Genomic DNA, 15,410 nt, shown 5'->3' with positions numbered 1-15,410 from the left:
AACAAAGATACCATAGTTCCAAAGTACTTTTTAAACTTTACCAGTAACTCATTTTATTAAAGTATATATAAAATGCAATTCTACATATATATAAAATGCAAGTAATGTAATTCTGGTATTCCATCTTCTCAGCTCTCTGTTGGTTGCTTGTACCTACTTGTATCTTTGTCATTGTATTTTTCTGTTTACTTCAGATACAGGGATGTGCTCCATTGCAGAATGACCAGAGAACAGCAGATATAGAAAAGATTAAGCAAGTTCAAGGGAAGACATAAAAAGCCATTAATCAGCAGTATGTCAAATTGTCTCTCCGTACCTATTGTAGGGGAAAGCCCATACAAAAGATCATGTTATGGGGGATTAGAGATCATGAAATGCTAAAGAGTGCATAGAAAGTAAACATAAGAAACGTATCATTTGGGTATAAAGTAGAACATTATTAAATATAAATTGGCTAAAACACTTGTAGGGTCCTAAATAATATCAATAATAAATACAAATAAGTAAAAGTTGAACCAGACTTTCTCAAGGTCTCTTTTTGTCCTCTGATTCTGTATGAATCCACAATGCAACAGAATTTATTGGCTCTGATTAATATGTAAGCTATCACTGACAACATTTCTGAACGTTCTGAATTCTGAATATTTCTGAATTTTCTACCAAGTTTTAAATCAAAGGAAGTATGATGTGCTGATTGACTAGATGCTGGTACCAACCCTCAAGATATTAAAATATAGACTTTGTGATTTCTTGTTCAGAGTCTAATTCTAATGGAAGGCTCAAGTTTCTCTATAAAGGTTTATCTGTGAAGATTATTTTCCAAGAAAGATACAGATTTTATTTTGTGGTCTCATCAGTAGTCTTCATGTGTCATACCTGTGGTTTACGAAAAGCATAGTTCCCACCGGATCTTGGAAAGGCAGCCTATTAGCACAGAAGTGACATTTGATTTAGATTGTAAGCTCTGCTAGGGTAAGGCCCATGTCTATTTTTTTCATAGCTATTTGCATGGTCCTGAGTGCAGTGGCTTTTACATGATATATAGCTGTTACATGAATGAACAAATTCAAATACCCTGGGCTACTGCCCCTCTGAGCTAGGAAAAAGCTAAAGGAATAGCAATGAAGCTCATTACACAATCTAGGAAAGAGTCAGAAAACTTTATTCAAGGGACATCTCTGATATTAATAAAATGTATGACCTCAGAGTAGTCACCTTTCCTGTCTTTAAGATTTTTTTCATCTGTAAAGTATGGCAAATTAGAACGCATGATTTGAATGTTCCTTCCAGCTCCAACAATCTAAGAATTCCTAATTAAAATTAAGGAACAGCAAGATGATGACCGAAGGACAGAGACTGATATTAGCAGCTGGAAAAAGGACTCAAGGGCATATTTAGGTAAAGTGCTCCTGGCCATGGATGACTGACAAACAACCCCCAGCACGGAACACTGACTTTATTCTAGCAGCTGGAGATGGGGATGTGGAGATTATCTTGACCACAAGTATGTCAAAAAATACCTACAACATAAGCATTATAATTGGTGACTTGATACTCAAGTGCTATTTCCATCCAAGTAGAGTGACATACTCATTGCATTATTACTGATCATACCTTCTGAAGATATATCCAGAAAAATAGTATTTGTCTCTTGAGTGTTATTATTGTTATGGAAGTAATGTTAGCTGACAAGTTTGTGTAAATCAGTCAAGACTCCTTTCCTTCCTTTCCTTTTTACTGTTAAAAAGTTTTCAAACAAGAGTCAGAGAAGATGTAAAACAATCAAATCAGTATTAAGAGTTTCAATTATTTATCTTTTGAAAGTTATAATTGCCTATCAGCTGTGCTTTCACTGTAATATGTGTATCTTAAAGCATTTATACATAATGACAGTAAAGATAAGCTGAGATTTATGTAGAGAAAAAACTTAATTTGCTTTGAATAATTTTACTTTCCAGGTTTAATTAGATAATTGCATTGCACTTCACTTTCTTTTCAGATGTACATACCTCCTAATACTTCACAAATAGTGGGAATTAAAGGTGCACCAAAATCACATTTATCTCAACTAAATCCCCATTATGCCAGCTAAAACAGCAGGCTACCAAATAGTTATAGCACACTTTTGAAGGCCAGAAGTTAAAACTGTGCATCGAAATGGAGCAGATTGATAAATAAAAGGAATCTAAAGATTTTTTTTTTTTCTTTTTTTTTTCTGAGCAGTTTTGTCAAGAGTAACTCTGTTTCAATTTTAAAGCAGGGATAGTGTTTCTTTAACAATTTTCTGTCTCCACCCCCAACCCCTTCTTTCTCATCCTGTGTCTGCTGCTGCCTGGCAACTTTTCTGTGAAGAAAGGCAGGGGAAAACTCTAGCAGCCCTTGGAGTGATCTCTACAGAAATTCCTAGCAACCTGACTTTCAGACCAACTCTCAACACCCACCACTTCAGTGAGACAGACTGTCAGTACTGGTTTGTTTGCCCCCCCCACTCCAAACATAACATGTGCATAATGTATGAATTGTTACTATCTATGGTAAGAAAAAAAGAACATAAATAAGTTAGCAGAAATGTAATCTAATGTTTGATTACATGTACACAAATAGTGGCTCTAATTGGGAAGTATAAGATTTCCACTCACTAATAATTAATATTCACGTGTTGTTTTAGAGCAGAAAGTAAGAATGATTGGTTCTACTTTGTTTAATTTATCTCAATGAGAAATTTCATAACATTCTATAGTTTGATAAATTAATTTATTTAACTTGTCAGTGTTAATAACACTGATTAGAATGAAGAAATTATAATGGGCCATAGGAACACACAGAATTTGAACAGTAACTCTAGCTATTCTCTCTTCACTATTAAATCACTTCATTAATTTTTTTATTAAAGCATATATAATGACAAGTAAAAGTATTTCATAGAAAATGATAATTATGCTTTCTTTTTTATTTATAATTCATTATAACCGATTGGTCATTCAAAACGTAGAAATAAATTATTTAGTTTTAAAACTCAAATTTGGCCTATACTGTTATCAACCTCATTGATGCTCATAAATATATATATTTACATATATATGTATATATATATATATATATATATATATATATATATATATATATATACACACATATATATCTTTTGATGAACTGGTAATTTTCAATGGGTTTTTAGTAGAAGAACCACCATATATGAGTGATTTGATATGGGACAATTTTATTCAATTTCATTTTAACACTGTCCTTATTTCAGTTTGGAGCAAATACGTATCTATTAAGTTTAATATTTAATCTGTTTATTATATATTATTATTGCTTTGTGGTGTAAACCAATGGTTTTATTATAATTTTTGTCTTAAAAACCTGCTTGACATGCATTTAAATGCATATTTTGTATCTACTTGGCCACTGATACATACCTAAGCATCCATTCTTCCACTAAATTGCTACAGACATTTTTATACCCTTTAGGTCTTTGTTAATAATATCTATTCACATTCTTAAAATAGGTCCCAAATTACAGTTTGTAGATAAAATTGAGAATCATTCACAGTTGATATGAAAGTCCTCTCCATTCATTTGTATGCCAATGTATACCTTAGCAGTTGAGCTTCCGCACTTGCTAACACTATTTTATGCCACCATTTTGAGTCATGCGTCATTTACGTGGGCAATGTGATTCATAATTACTAAAAAGGAATTTTTTTCTTTATTATTCTGATTACAATGTGTGGACAATGCATCCTTGATTTTCTTCCATTCAGGTCACTTAGAAAGTCAACTAGATGACTAAAAATAGATCATATGGTTTTCACTCTGCCTAATTGACTTAATAGGTACACTATTAGGAGACACTACACATTTAGTGGCATATTTAAAATATACATTAGAATACAAAATCTGCTGGGCATTTACTTCTCTGATTATCTTTGGTAGCTTTTTCCCTTTTAAGAACCGACAGTAGAATCTGGGGCTGCTACATATATTGCAGAAGTGAATGAGTCACTGATTTTCAATTATAGCACTTTGGTATGTGGTTAAGAGTCTCCTTGGTTGTACTGTTCCTGGCTGCTTTCCTCTACCTTGCAATTTTTGAGATGGTGGGTGGGTGGGTAATTGGTGGTAATGGTATCTGAGAGAAAGAATCTGGATGTCCCTAGCATGGTGTGTGAGCACTCCTCATTTTATTGCTAAGATTTAAGTGGATATGGTGTTCCTAATAGCTGATCTCTTATAGCTGACTGAATGGGATCATGTAAGAAAGACGAGAGAGAGAGAGAGAGAGAGAGAGAGAGAGAGAGAGAGAGAGAGAGAGAGGGAGGGAGGGAGGGAGGGAGGGAGGGAGGGAGGGAGGGAGGGAGGGAGGGAGGGAGGGAGGGAAAGAGAGAAAGAGAGAAAGAGAGAAAGAGAGAAAGAAAGACACCTACTTACTTTGTCTGATGAAAGGATAACTAGTTCATAGAATGAGGAGGTCTATGGACCGATGAAAAATAAATATTTATTACTTTGAGCATCATTCAGAATACACCCTTTCTCTCCCTTCCCTCATAATCTTTGAACTCTCCCACTCATTTCAAATTTGTGAATTTTTAGGGAAAATGAAGTAAAATAGGGAAAAACTCTCTTTATGTTTCCTATATTTTAATGAAACAATAAACAATGAGTAAGTGAAATGATACATGTAACATAACAAAGTTAAAAGAAAAAAAAACTATACATTTTTTAAGTGTGGAATGAGTCATTTTTAAATACTAAATGATTTGATTTACAAGGAAAAATAAACTTTAAAATTTAAGATATGTAAAATTAACCTAAAGGACATATTTTATAATCACAAAGTAAGTATGAGAAGGTGAATGTTAGAGATTCTTGGCAATGACCCTCAGAGTTACCTCTGTGTTTTTTGATCCAGTCTAGTGTTAATGGTTTCTAAGGAGCATCCAAAGATGTTTCTGGATAACTTTACTCATAAACAGAAAAATAACAGTGCTGGCATTCATCTACGATAATTCTCAACCAGTGAAACTGACTAAAGTGTTTGTTTAAAGTATCTTTCCTTCACTTTTCAATCTTTCTGTTTCTTAGTTTAGTCTTATAATTTTCCCTTACACCCATTTCAAGTTTTAAAATATTAAATATGAATCATTTTTCAACCTTTGTTCTTAGACAAGAATTATTGATGTTACAAGGAAAAATGTAAGCCTTTAACTGTTAAGGTTTCCAAGTTTTAACTCCTTAGCCATTTTTGAATGACTAACTAAAATTTAAGCCACTGGGGTGTCATATTTAAAAACTTAAGTGGTCATACAACTCATTGTTTTGTTTTGTTTTGTTTTCATTTATTTGATTCTTTTTTATGCTGGATGGTTTGGGAAAGTTTTTAAAGTACCACTGTGTTATGTGGAAAAAAGAAAAAAAACACACAATAAAAAATACTCAAAACATATTAAAAATAGTTCCAGGTGCCCTTTTAAAGAGAGAAATCCACGGCAAAACAACCTGCCAATTTCTTGATCTGTGGTTCTCTGTGCAGGGATCTCTTTCCATTCACCTTTCCTTCTTATGCAATGGATAATGACTTTTGGGATTTTGTTTTGTTTTGTTTTTGTTCTGCTGAGTCATTAAACTTTACATCCTTGTCCTCAGGTGCTACTCATAATAAAACTTAAAAGTGCAATTCAGAAAGCATTGCGTTTGTGTGTTGAGCAGAGGAAACCATTTTCCTAAGAGAAGCTCAGTTACTTGGCTTGTCCTTCCTTCCCGGGAAGGAAGCTTCCAGGGCGCGAAGGGATCAAATCAGCTTGGCGGAAGGAAGCATCCCAGAGCTGTAGCTGATAATTTCCAGCTGGCTGTTAAAGGCAGAGCTTCCTGGGCACCTGGCTGGCTCAGCCCGATGCAGAAGTCTGCCCCTTCTCTAAAGACCCAAATCCCTACAGAACCAGCTTGGAGTTACTTTCCCTTCAAGGAGACCGACATAATTGTGAATTGTGGGGCTCTCAGTTCGCGGTGGTATTTTCCTGTTGTGTTAAATGCATTTTAGTAAGTAATAGATGTGATTTATGTGGACAACGAAGGGGTGTGTGGTGGTTTCGGTCATTAATCAGTGAATTCCCATCCGCTGGCATCTCTCACTGCCCCTCTTGCGTGATGTAAGATCAGACGTACCCTGCATCGAAAAGTCAAGACACACGAGCGACTCGCTCGCGCTCACACGCACTCCTCTCTCTCTCCTCCACACGCGCGCATCCGCACACCTTCCACATCCTGCTCCAGGCAGGAGAAGGCGGACTGGCTGGGCTCATTGAGCTGAAGAATTTCCAGTGACATTTGTAAATGACGCTGCTCGATTCCCGGCTCGGAGCCGCCGCCGCCGCCGCCGCCCGGCCGAGGGTGCAGCGGGGCAGTCTCCAGTGCAGGCTTCCTTCCCCGGCGACCACAATGTCCGAGTTTCTCCTCGCCTTACTCACTCTCTCGGGATTATTGCCCGTCCCCAAGGTGCTGACGGCGGGAGCCGACCAAGGTAAGGAGACCACCTCCCCCCTTTCTTACCCGGTTTTCCTGCTGGGCGATGCTTGCAGATAAGTGAGTGTGAAACTTAAGTCCTTGCGGCCCCGCTCCCTGGGTCCCTCTGGCCACTGTGCGCTGGCCTCAGGCAGGGTGAGAGGTGCGGTGGGGGATTTCTGAGCCAGGTGCCAGAGTCCTTGACTCCCCCATAGCTTTTTCCTCTGGCCTTTTGTCGGTCCTGATCCCCACCCCCCACCTCTCAACCCCGGGAGCGTTTGGACTTGACTGAGCGCCTCTGCCCGCGCATCCCAAGCGCTGCAGATGTTGGAATAAGAATTTGCTTTTTCAAGACTTCCCTCCGCGCTGACTCTCAGGGCTTCCAGCTTTTGCGGTCTCCGGATTCTCTGTGTTAAGGGTGTGCTCCCTCAACTTAGCTCCTGGGTTAAAACTTCCTTACCTGCTGCCCCCAGGATCTGTGGAAAGGCGAAAGCGCCCACTCAAGCCCCTTCCGTTTCTGTAGCCTCTTGCTGGGGTAGACTCGGGCCAGATTCGTGTCATCTGCCTAGAGGCTAAGGTCTGCAAGGCGCTTTTGGACGCAGGCACTTGCTTGAACTTGACTTTTTTTTTTTTTTTTTTCTCCTGGATTCCGAATGTCTGTGACACCGCTCATGGTACTTGAGGATGCTAACCCAACACTGGGGTTTGCCCTTGCGTTTTCTCCAAATAGCTGAGGAATGGTAGACGTTTAAAAGGCAATGGGTATGGGGATCAGAGGAGAGAGAGAGAGAGAGAGAGAGAGAGAGGAGGTGGGGATTTGAGTACACCTGGATTCTGTAAACTTTTGATCTGGAAGCCCAGGAATCCCTGTGCAAATTTGATAATCCTTGAGTACAGTCGCACGGGTGAGAAAAGGTGAAAAAAAAACGGTAGATGAATATTTGGGCCACTGGCATTGGAATGGTTAACTACTTAAGGTAAAATCCGAAGTATCATAGATCTATTTTTTTTTATCGAGTTCATATTGACTGATGTAGTTCAGCTGGACTTGGGGGGTTTAATTAACAAAAAGAGATGTAAAAAAGATAGGAATGATACTTTGATCCTAATGCCTAGCAAACAGGCAAAATGTTGCATTGGGAGATTTAATGAGTGTGTTTATATGAAGCAAAATATGACTTGACTAAAAATCATTGCTTCATTTTAGAAAAACAAACAAACAAAATAAGGCCTGAATTGTAGTGTTTTTATCTAACCTGCTGTTGGCAACCAGATTTGTCTTTATAACATACCCACACATGTCATTTCCTTTACTAGCAGTGTAATTACGAGTTCCTTCAGAAAGGAATGACATTTACTGAATGATAATCTTTTAAACATATCATTGCCACCTAACCATATACCTTCTGAACTTGCCTTAACTTGCCTTGAAGTTGGTGTGGAATAGTTGAAAACTGTATTGATAAAATGGAAGCACATAGCTTTAACTTGATGTCTTTTATCTGGAACAATCAGCTCTCAACCTTTCTTAGGAAGAATGTTTGAAGTTGGACCAGAACAGGTGAACAGAATGAAGCTTTTCAGCCCTGTGTGCTAGCAAAATATGATGGCCCTGGCTGACTACTGCTATTGAGCTCTTTCTGATTGAGTCCCTAATCTCTAGAAATTTGACTTCATCTAGAGCTAAATCCTCAGTGCTCTTTTATGTGTTTAGAAGGGATAGAGCCGTTGCTACAGTGCTTGGAATGAATAGCTGAAGATAATTTTAAGTATAATAAAAAGTTAAACATAGTCCCTCAACCTACTTCTGAGATAGGAAACTAAATAACTAAAAGGATTGCAATTTGGTGTCAATTTCATTCCATGAGGGAGAGAGACTTCTAACATATACGCAGGGCACATGGAAAAGGACTGTTACTTTTTCCTAAAACTGAAATAGTGTCATGTTGTAGCACCATATCAGGATAAGAAGTACTGTATCAGATAGGACAAGTAAAAATAGTTATAGACCAATACTGTACCACTCTTTTACATATTTAACACAAGTTTAAAAAGCCTTAGAACGGAGCTAAAATTGTCACAGCAAGCTATCACAAGTGAAAAGGGTGGGTCCCATTTGGAGAAAAGAGGATAAAAAAGAGAAATCTTATTGAAAGTTAAAAAAGAAAAGGGTACTGCATTATGACAAACTTCCTCACTGAAATGCTTAAACAGAAGATATGGGAATATAAACTCAAGAAAGAAGTTAATGAGATGTAGCTTTTGCACAGGCTTATGTCAATTGTCCTTGAAGAATAAAATGTGAATTACACAGGTGTGTTTTATAGTGCAACTGCTAGCTAGCTTCATGCCAGGAAATGAGAAATCACTTTCAGGTTCTCCAAATGCATATTGGATAATGGGTAGCTTCTTAAACTGTATGGACTAGATAGAAATAATTGTATTACTCTCTACCTGCGTTGCTTTTCCCTGTGTACGTTTATGAGTATGAACTCAAACACTTTTTTAAACAGAAAAATACTTTAACTTGTGTGCTTGTGTTCAATCTATACCCATCTGCTTGTCCTTTAATTCCATGTTGTTTATTTTCTTAGTTTATATTGATCTTGATACAAAGTTAAGCTAATGTACATGTCAGTTCTTATTAGATTTCATCCCATCTGAAAAAGGAAACATCTTTGTAACTCTTAACAACAAAATGTGGAGGATCAATCATATTCACTTAGGATCAACCAATGTGTCATATAACAATGTCATATTGTATCAGAGTATTGCTTGATAAGGATTAAGACTTAAAAATAAGTATATTTTAAATTGTCAAATTTTCTGGGGGGAAAAGGCAGGTGAGGGTGTTGAGAGACCGAAAGCTAGTCTCTTTTAAATTCTTGAGTCTGACAAGATGGGAAAACATATTTCCAAATAATTAAAGTTCACGCTGTTATAATCATTTAAATGTGTATGCCTGTAAAATCATCTAAAAATGGCAATCATGTATATGTCAAAATTTTAATCTTCCTCTCTTCAAAGAATGAACTGCAATCTGTGTCTCTTTATATCCACAAATATAAAACTTTTGCAGAGGTCTCTGTAATCATTGAGATTCTCTCTCTCTCTCTCTCTCTCTCTCTCTCTCTCTCTCTCTCTCTATCTATCTATCTATCTATCTCTCAAGTTGAAGCTGGTAGGAAGGAAATGAGACAACAGGAAAGTAAATAAAAACCCAATTGTTAAAACAAGAAAAATGAATATGAATTGCAGAAAACAGAATAAGGGAAGGAAAGAAGAGTAGGGAGAAAGTCAAATGATTTTAGAGAGAGGCTGAATCCAAATTACTGTTTCTTAAATAAGAGATTAAAGTATCTTTAGACAAAATGATCATTTCTTAAAATAAATACATTCTTCTGATTTCATAGTAGATGTCTTATGAAAATGTTTGCAGTATGAAAGTAATTTAAAGAAACTTCCATCAATGTGAGCCTGGATATAATTAAAGCTCTAAGAATGGAGAGATACATCAGAATATTGCAGAAAACTTAAATGTTAACTATGCTGTAATTATTAAGATGGAAGTGATTTTTTAAAAGGTGGATGTAAGAGAAATCTTAGAAAGGATGGAAGATGAGTGCTATAGTTAATATACTCTTAAGAATGAGATGACCCTTTTTAAATGTTACTTGTTATTCACAATGAAGACATGTAAAAATTTTTAGTTTGCAAGTATCTTGGATCCAAGACATTAATTTCTTGCTACTTTCCTTGTCACTTTCTTTTCAGAGACTAGGCTATACCATAAAGATAGGCTCCATTTAAAGTCACCTGGATTGAACATGATTTGGTCTTCTACAAGAATTTTGATGATGAGGGATCTCTATATCGCCCCTCTATTTTATGTATTACTATGATCCGTATTTTTTTCATGACTCTACTGTTAATTTTTATACCTTTTAGGAAATGTACACTACCATTTCTTTAATTCCTTTCTAGTTATAGGGATTCTATGTTGTAAAATGTATCAACCAGACACATTGATAGATTTCTCTATCTTCTTGGTGGTCTGTCAAAACAATTATTGTACAAAGGAAACAGTTATCTTCATTCTCGATAGATGCATTCAAGAAAGTAGAATTTATACTAAAAGTTAAACATGATTGTACTAACATAATGTCATTAAACTAATTTAGTAGTAAGTGGAACCCACCTGGTGTGTGTGTGTGTGTGTGTGTGTGTGTGTGTGTGTGTGTGATCTTTAAAAAAATGGCTGTCTTGGCACAAACTATAAAAATATCACTTTAGCCTGAAAATTGGAGACAGATTTTTTAAATGAAACATATTTTTTAAATTCCATATATGTCTATTTTTGTGATTATTGCCTCCTTGAAAAGCAAAAATAAGGAATGAAAAACTTTTAAGAGTTATTTTTCGACTCCCAACACACACTATTCTATTGAATGAATTTCCATATAATAAATATTTTGTTGTAACAGAATCTGATGGTGGAAGAACTAGATGTCAAAATGCATTTGCCTTTGAGATGCCTGTAATTATGATGCACCAAAGCTGATAATTTGAATAGATATTTTTAGTAGTTGGCATGCTGAAGAGAAGTAAAGTAAAATATGGAGTACTCTCATAATCAACTAATCAAAATATGTATTGGACCAAACTTCTATCAGGAAATAGTCATGTTTACTCTAGGTAGTTCAAAAATTTCTCTTATATTCCCTGAAGAAATCTAGCTCCCTATAATACCTTGAAATGCAGAGAGTGCAAATAAGTTTTTTGACTTTTTTTTTTTTTTTTTGGTGGGGAAGGGAGGGAAAAATTAATCTAACCACCCAAATAGAAAAGAGTGGTGATACTTTTTATCCTCTTGTATGGAATTGCTTTACATTTTCATGTGGACTATTACTCTCCAAATTTAACCTATGTAACAACCCATAAACTAGAGGCATTGGAATGAAATTGCAACATAGCAATCACTAATTTAATAGTCTACAGACTTTGGGGACATTCTCCAGTTGTCATTTTTCAGAAGAACATATTTAGAGCTTGTTAGTTCCTTAAAAACAAAAACAAAAACAAAATACTATTTACACATTAAATATAGAAACATGAACATATTTGTAAAAATTAATTTGAGTTTTTAAAAAGCTACTTTTTGGACTAATTCACATATGTGCTAATGAATATATTTACCTCACTTGCTTTTGAATAGTATTGTGCTTGCTATAATATTTAATCACTGTTGTCATTATTCTGTGCTCTCTGATTTGAATAAAATGTTACTCTCTCCAAGTACCTCTGAACCTTCTATTATAGAAACGGGAATGGAGGCTTCATAAGATGTTGCAATATAGCAGAATAAGTAAGCTTAGAGTTTCAAAATTTATGTGTTTTTTCCATTGGAAGTTTTTCTGCCATAAGCTGCCTTTGCAATTTTAGATCTATATTTTCTCCTCATAAATGATTTGGTGGCCTCTCTTCCCACCCCACCCCCCCGGCATAACTACAAGGCCAAGTTAGAAAATATGTATTATTTATTACTCTGTTCTGAATTCAATGATACAAAAATGTAGTTTTTCTCTTTTTGTCTCCACCCTATTGATTTACTCTATCTCTATACAAGCCCAATTATTTTGACTGAGCTTTCTGACTAAACTAATTGATGAAACTGAGAAGTAACTAAATGGCAATGAAGTTATTAGATAGTAGCCAGTCAGACCTGGTAATACAGTTAAACTTTAGGCTTGCATAGAAAGCCTAAAGTTGAATTTTATGGAAAAACAACAATATATTTCCCTGACAGACATATTCATAGTACTTTTTATGTATAGTTTATACAGTAAATCATATGTGCCTTGTCCATTGTGCATATTATAACAGGCAAATATATTTGATAGTAATTATATATTTATATCAAGGGATAGCATAAAAGCTTAAAACACTACTAGAATCTGAATAAATACATGGTCTGAATTCATTCGTGCTCAAAGATTGCTTTATTGAAAGTAAGTAGAAATGAAGTCTTTTTCTTCGTTGGCTTTATTAACTTGTTCTCATTTTGTCAATTTTTTTAAAAAAAAATAAAATACATTGTGAAATGTTGTTTCAAAGTCAAGACTTTCTCAATTACAGGATAGTGGAAATAATTTCAGTGATAAAATAGACAACAGAATTTGGTGTGCTTTTAAACATGACTACAATAACTTTCTCTTGTGATCACATTAACTTACTTTTAGTCTGCAATTAGGTGTCTAGCTGTGGTTTTTTTTTTAAAAAAAAAAAAAAAAGGCAATGGCACGATGAAATAAATGGGCCCACTCATTTGTTACTGATTTCTTAGTAGGTCACCTTCTTGTATCATCATTGCTAAGGGCTAATGAGAATGATTCTGTAACTTATATTGTTCAATAACTTTGCCACTCACATTTGTTGAAAAATGATATATCCACATTTGGGGTTTCTCAAATATTCCGGAATAGTTATAAATATATAACATTGTCAAAGGTGTCTTTACCTATAGAAACAATAAAAAGTCATTTTAATTAATATTTTGTTACTATAGAGTCATATGTTTAGTCTTATTTTTGTTAGATATAAGCTTGGACTTAGACATGTATGTATATATGAACATTTCCATTTACACGTGACTTATATAATTTTATAGAAAATGAGTTGAGAAAGTACCTTTTCTTATGAAATTCCTTCTAACTGTTAAGTAAGAGAAAAAAAGTGAAAAGGAAAAAAAAGCTTCTTGAAGAAGATAGAGCGTGTTGCCTTGCTAAGTTACCGGCATTACATTTTATCTCACAATGCATTCTTATTAACAGTCAGACATCTCTTCCGGAGTTGCATGTACCTCATTGTCCTGGCTGACTTAACCTTCAGACCAAAGACAAGTATTGTTGAATGGTAACCTCATTTAACTCAAAGAATAAGTTTCTTCTTTAGGTAAGATCAAGGTACCACAGATCATCTCTTGTTTTGTTCCTACAGTCAATAGGAAATTTGTTCCTAACTTTTCCACATTACATTGACATCTTCAAGACTTCCTAGACAGCTTAACTTTAGAAATACGAATACATAATTCCTTAAGCGTTTTTCTACCGCTGAGTTTTTTTCTTTAATGAAAATGTCTTCTTTAGCCCTTTCTTCTTAAAATGTGATAAGAGAACTGAAAATGGGGGCGGGGGGAGGAAAAGTAAAACTTGGTTGTGGTTGCTTGCTTTGAGTGTTCCTAGGGTATTTTAAGGCTTTTGTGAAAAAGAAAATTGTAGGTATAAGAATAATAACAGAAATGGGTTTAGGGTGATCTCTTTTCTTAAGGAACTAGAATGTATAAGGAGAGGAAGGACAAAGATGCCGAGAGAGAGAACATTCACAGTAAGAATTTATTGAAGCTTCTGTCTACACAGATCAAGTGACTGAGGCAATTAGGAAGCTCAAACTTTTGATGAAATGGAAGTTCTAGATTATATTTAAAATATTTGGTTTTTGATTATCTAAGACACTGCATTTTCTAACGCTTTTAAAGGTATATTTTATTGGAATGAAAATGTTAAAATAGCAAGTATACATTATTAAAATATTCTGCTGTATTCAACTCTATTAATTTGAAGGCATTTTCTCATAATTAAGCTCTGCAAGTATAGTGATAATGATGCTAGCTCATGGGTGAGATTTCTGCCTCATCAGGTGAAAGTATTACAGATTGTGCCCACTGGGCATCATGTATTTTTGATTTACATTAACAAATAAGTAAGATTTGTAGATAGAATTACTAACTAAGAATTCAGGCCCTTTTGCTGAGTTCTAGTATTGTCATTCTAACACAAACACTGGCTAATAATTCACTAGCACCACATTAATGACCTGTAATACTAGTGGCATACAATTCTTATTTGGGGGAAATATGGTGACTTTCTTCAACATCGGCCAACGTTAAAAATAGGTAGAATTTGGAACTTACACATTCATTCTGCTTGTGTCCATCTTTGGATTACATTTCGTTTTATACTTCTTTCACCTGCTACAGTATTTTCTTCTTATTTTCACTTAATAAGATATCTTTTTTTTTTTTTAATTAATCCTGATAGTGTATCAAAATCTTAACACTTTTCCCACTCCCCTTGCTCCTCTCATTCCTGGGAGAACATAGGTTATGAAGAGCATGAGGGTTTTATATTGCATGTATTTTAATCTGGGTGCCTGTGAAAACCCCACCAGAGCCTTACAGAAAACTGCTCCAACCAACTCCAAAAAGAGAGACTTAGCAGTGTTCCTAACACCTTCTATGAGTGTATGGAAAACACATTGCATCAATCATTACATTGCACGAATACCCATTATTTTATTTATTATACCATTAACTTAATATAAATTACTAATAGCAACAGGAATCTCTTACATTTTCAGGATGCTTTATATTTTTTTCCCCACATTTTTCCTACCAGCATCATATGATCTCTGAAGCAACCCACGTGGTTGGGAGTGATGTATTTATTCACCTACCCAACAAAATTCAGTAAATATTTGTTGGGTGCTATTCTAGGAGCTGGGAATGAGGTGAGTGAGCAAGCTACACAATGCTGCTGGCTGGATAGTGCTTACATTTTAATGTGGGAGGAGACAGATGAGAAGTCAAAAAATAAACTAATAAATAGTATTTTGAGCTAAGAAGAAAGAAAAATAATGTAGCAGAGAAGTGTTGTGAGGATTGATGGTTGTAATCACAGCAGCCCCTTTTGAGAAGGATGACATATTTGCTGAGATGAAAGTGACGAGAGGGAACACGCTATGAGTACTTCTGAGGGAAAAGCTTTCCATGCACACCCTTGAGAGGAAGTCATGAATTCAGGCTTTACGGAAAAAAGGAAAGTTTGTGTTTCTGAACCGAACTGTGTTTG

The 15,410-nt window shown here is 35.3% G+C and overlaps 1 protein-coding gene across 4 annotated transcripts in view; it reads left to right on the top strand.

The window, feature by feature from the left end:
* The first annotated feature begins 5,658 nt into the window (after positions 1 to 5,658).
* Positions 5,659 to 15,410, top strand: part of LRP1B (LDL receptor related protein 1B) — a 1,805,568-nt gene continuing 1,795,816 nt past the window's right edge. For 2 of the 4 annotated variants that reach the window (XM_074335779.2, XM_074335774.2), the window contains exon 1: positions 5,666 to 6,523. In XM_074335779.2, the coding sequence (XP_074191880.2) occupies positions 6,337 to 6,523 (187 nt within the window). In that variant the 5' untranslated portion in view covers positions 5,666 to 6,336. Of the gene's footprint in view, positions 6,524 to 15,410 lie in introns of all 4 variants that reach the window. The other 2 variants (XR_012497488.2, XM_074335783.2) reach the window with 2 other exon arrangements.

The sequence above is a fragment of the Rhinolophus sinicus genome, chromosome 17, assembly GCF_057876585.1.
Source record: "Rhinolophus sinicus isolate RSI-liver-muscle chromosome 17, RSI-T2T, whole genome shotgun sequence".
NCBI lineage: Eukaryota > Metazoa > Chordata > Mammalia > Chiroptera > Rhinolophidae > Rhinolophus > Rhinolophus sinicus.
Note: the sequence above shows the minus strand (reverse complement) of the source record. Positions and strands in the feature narration are given on the sequence as shown.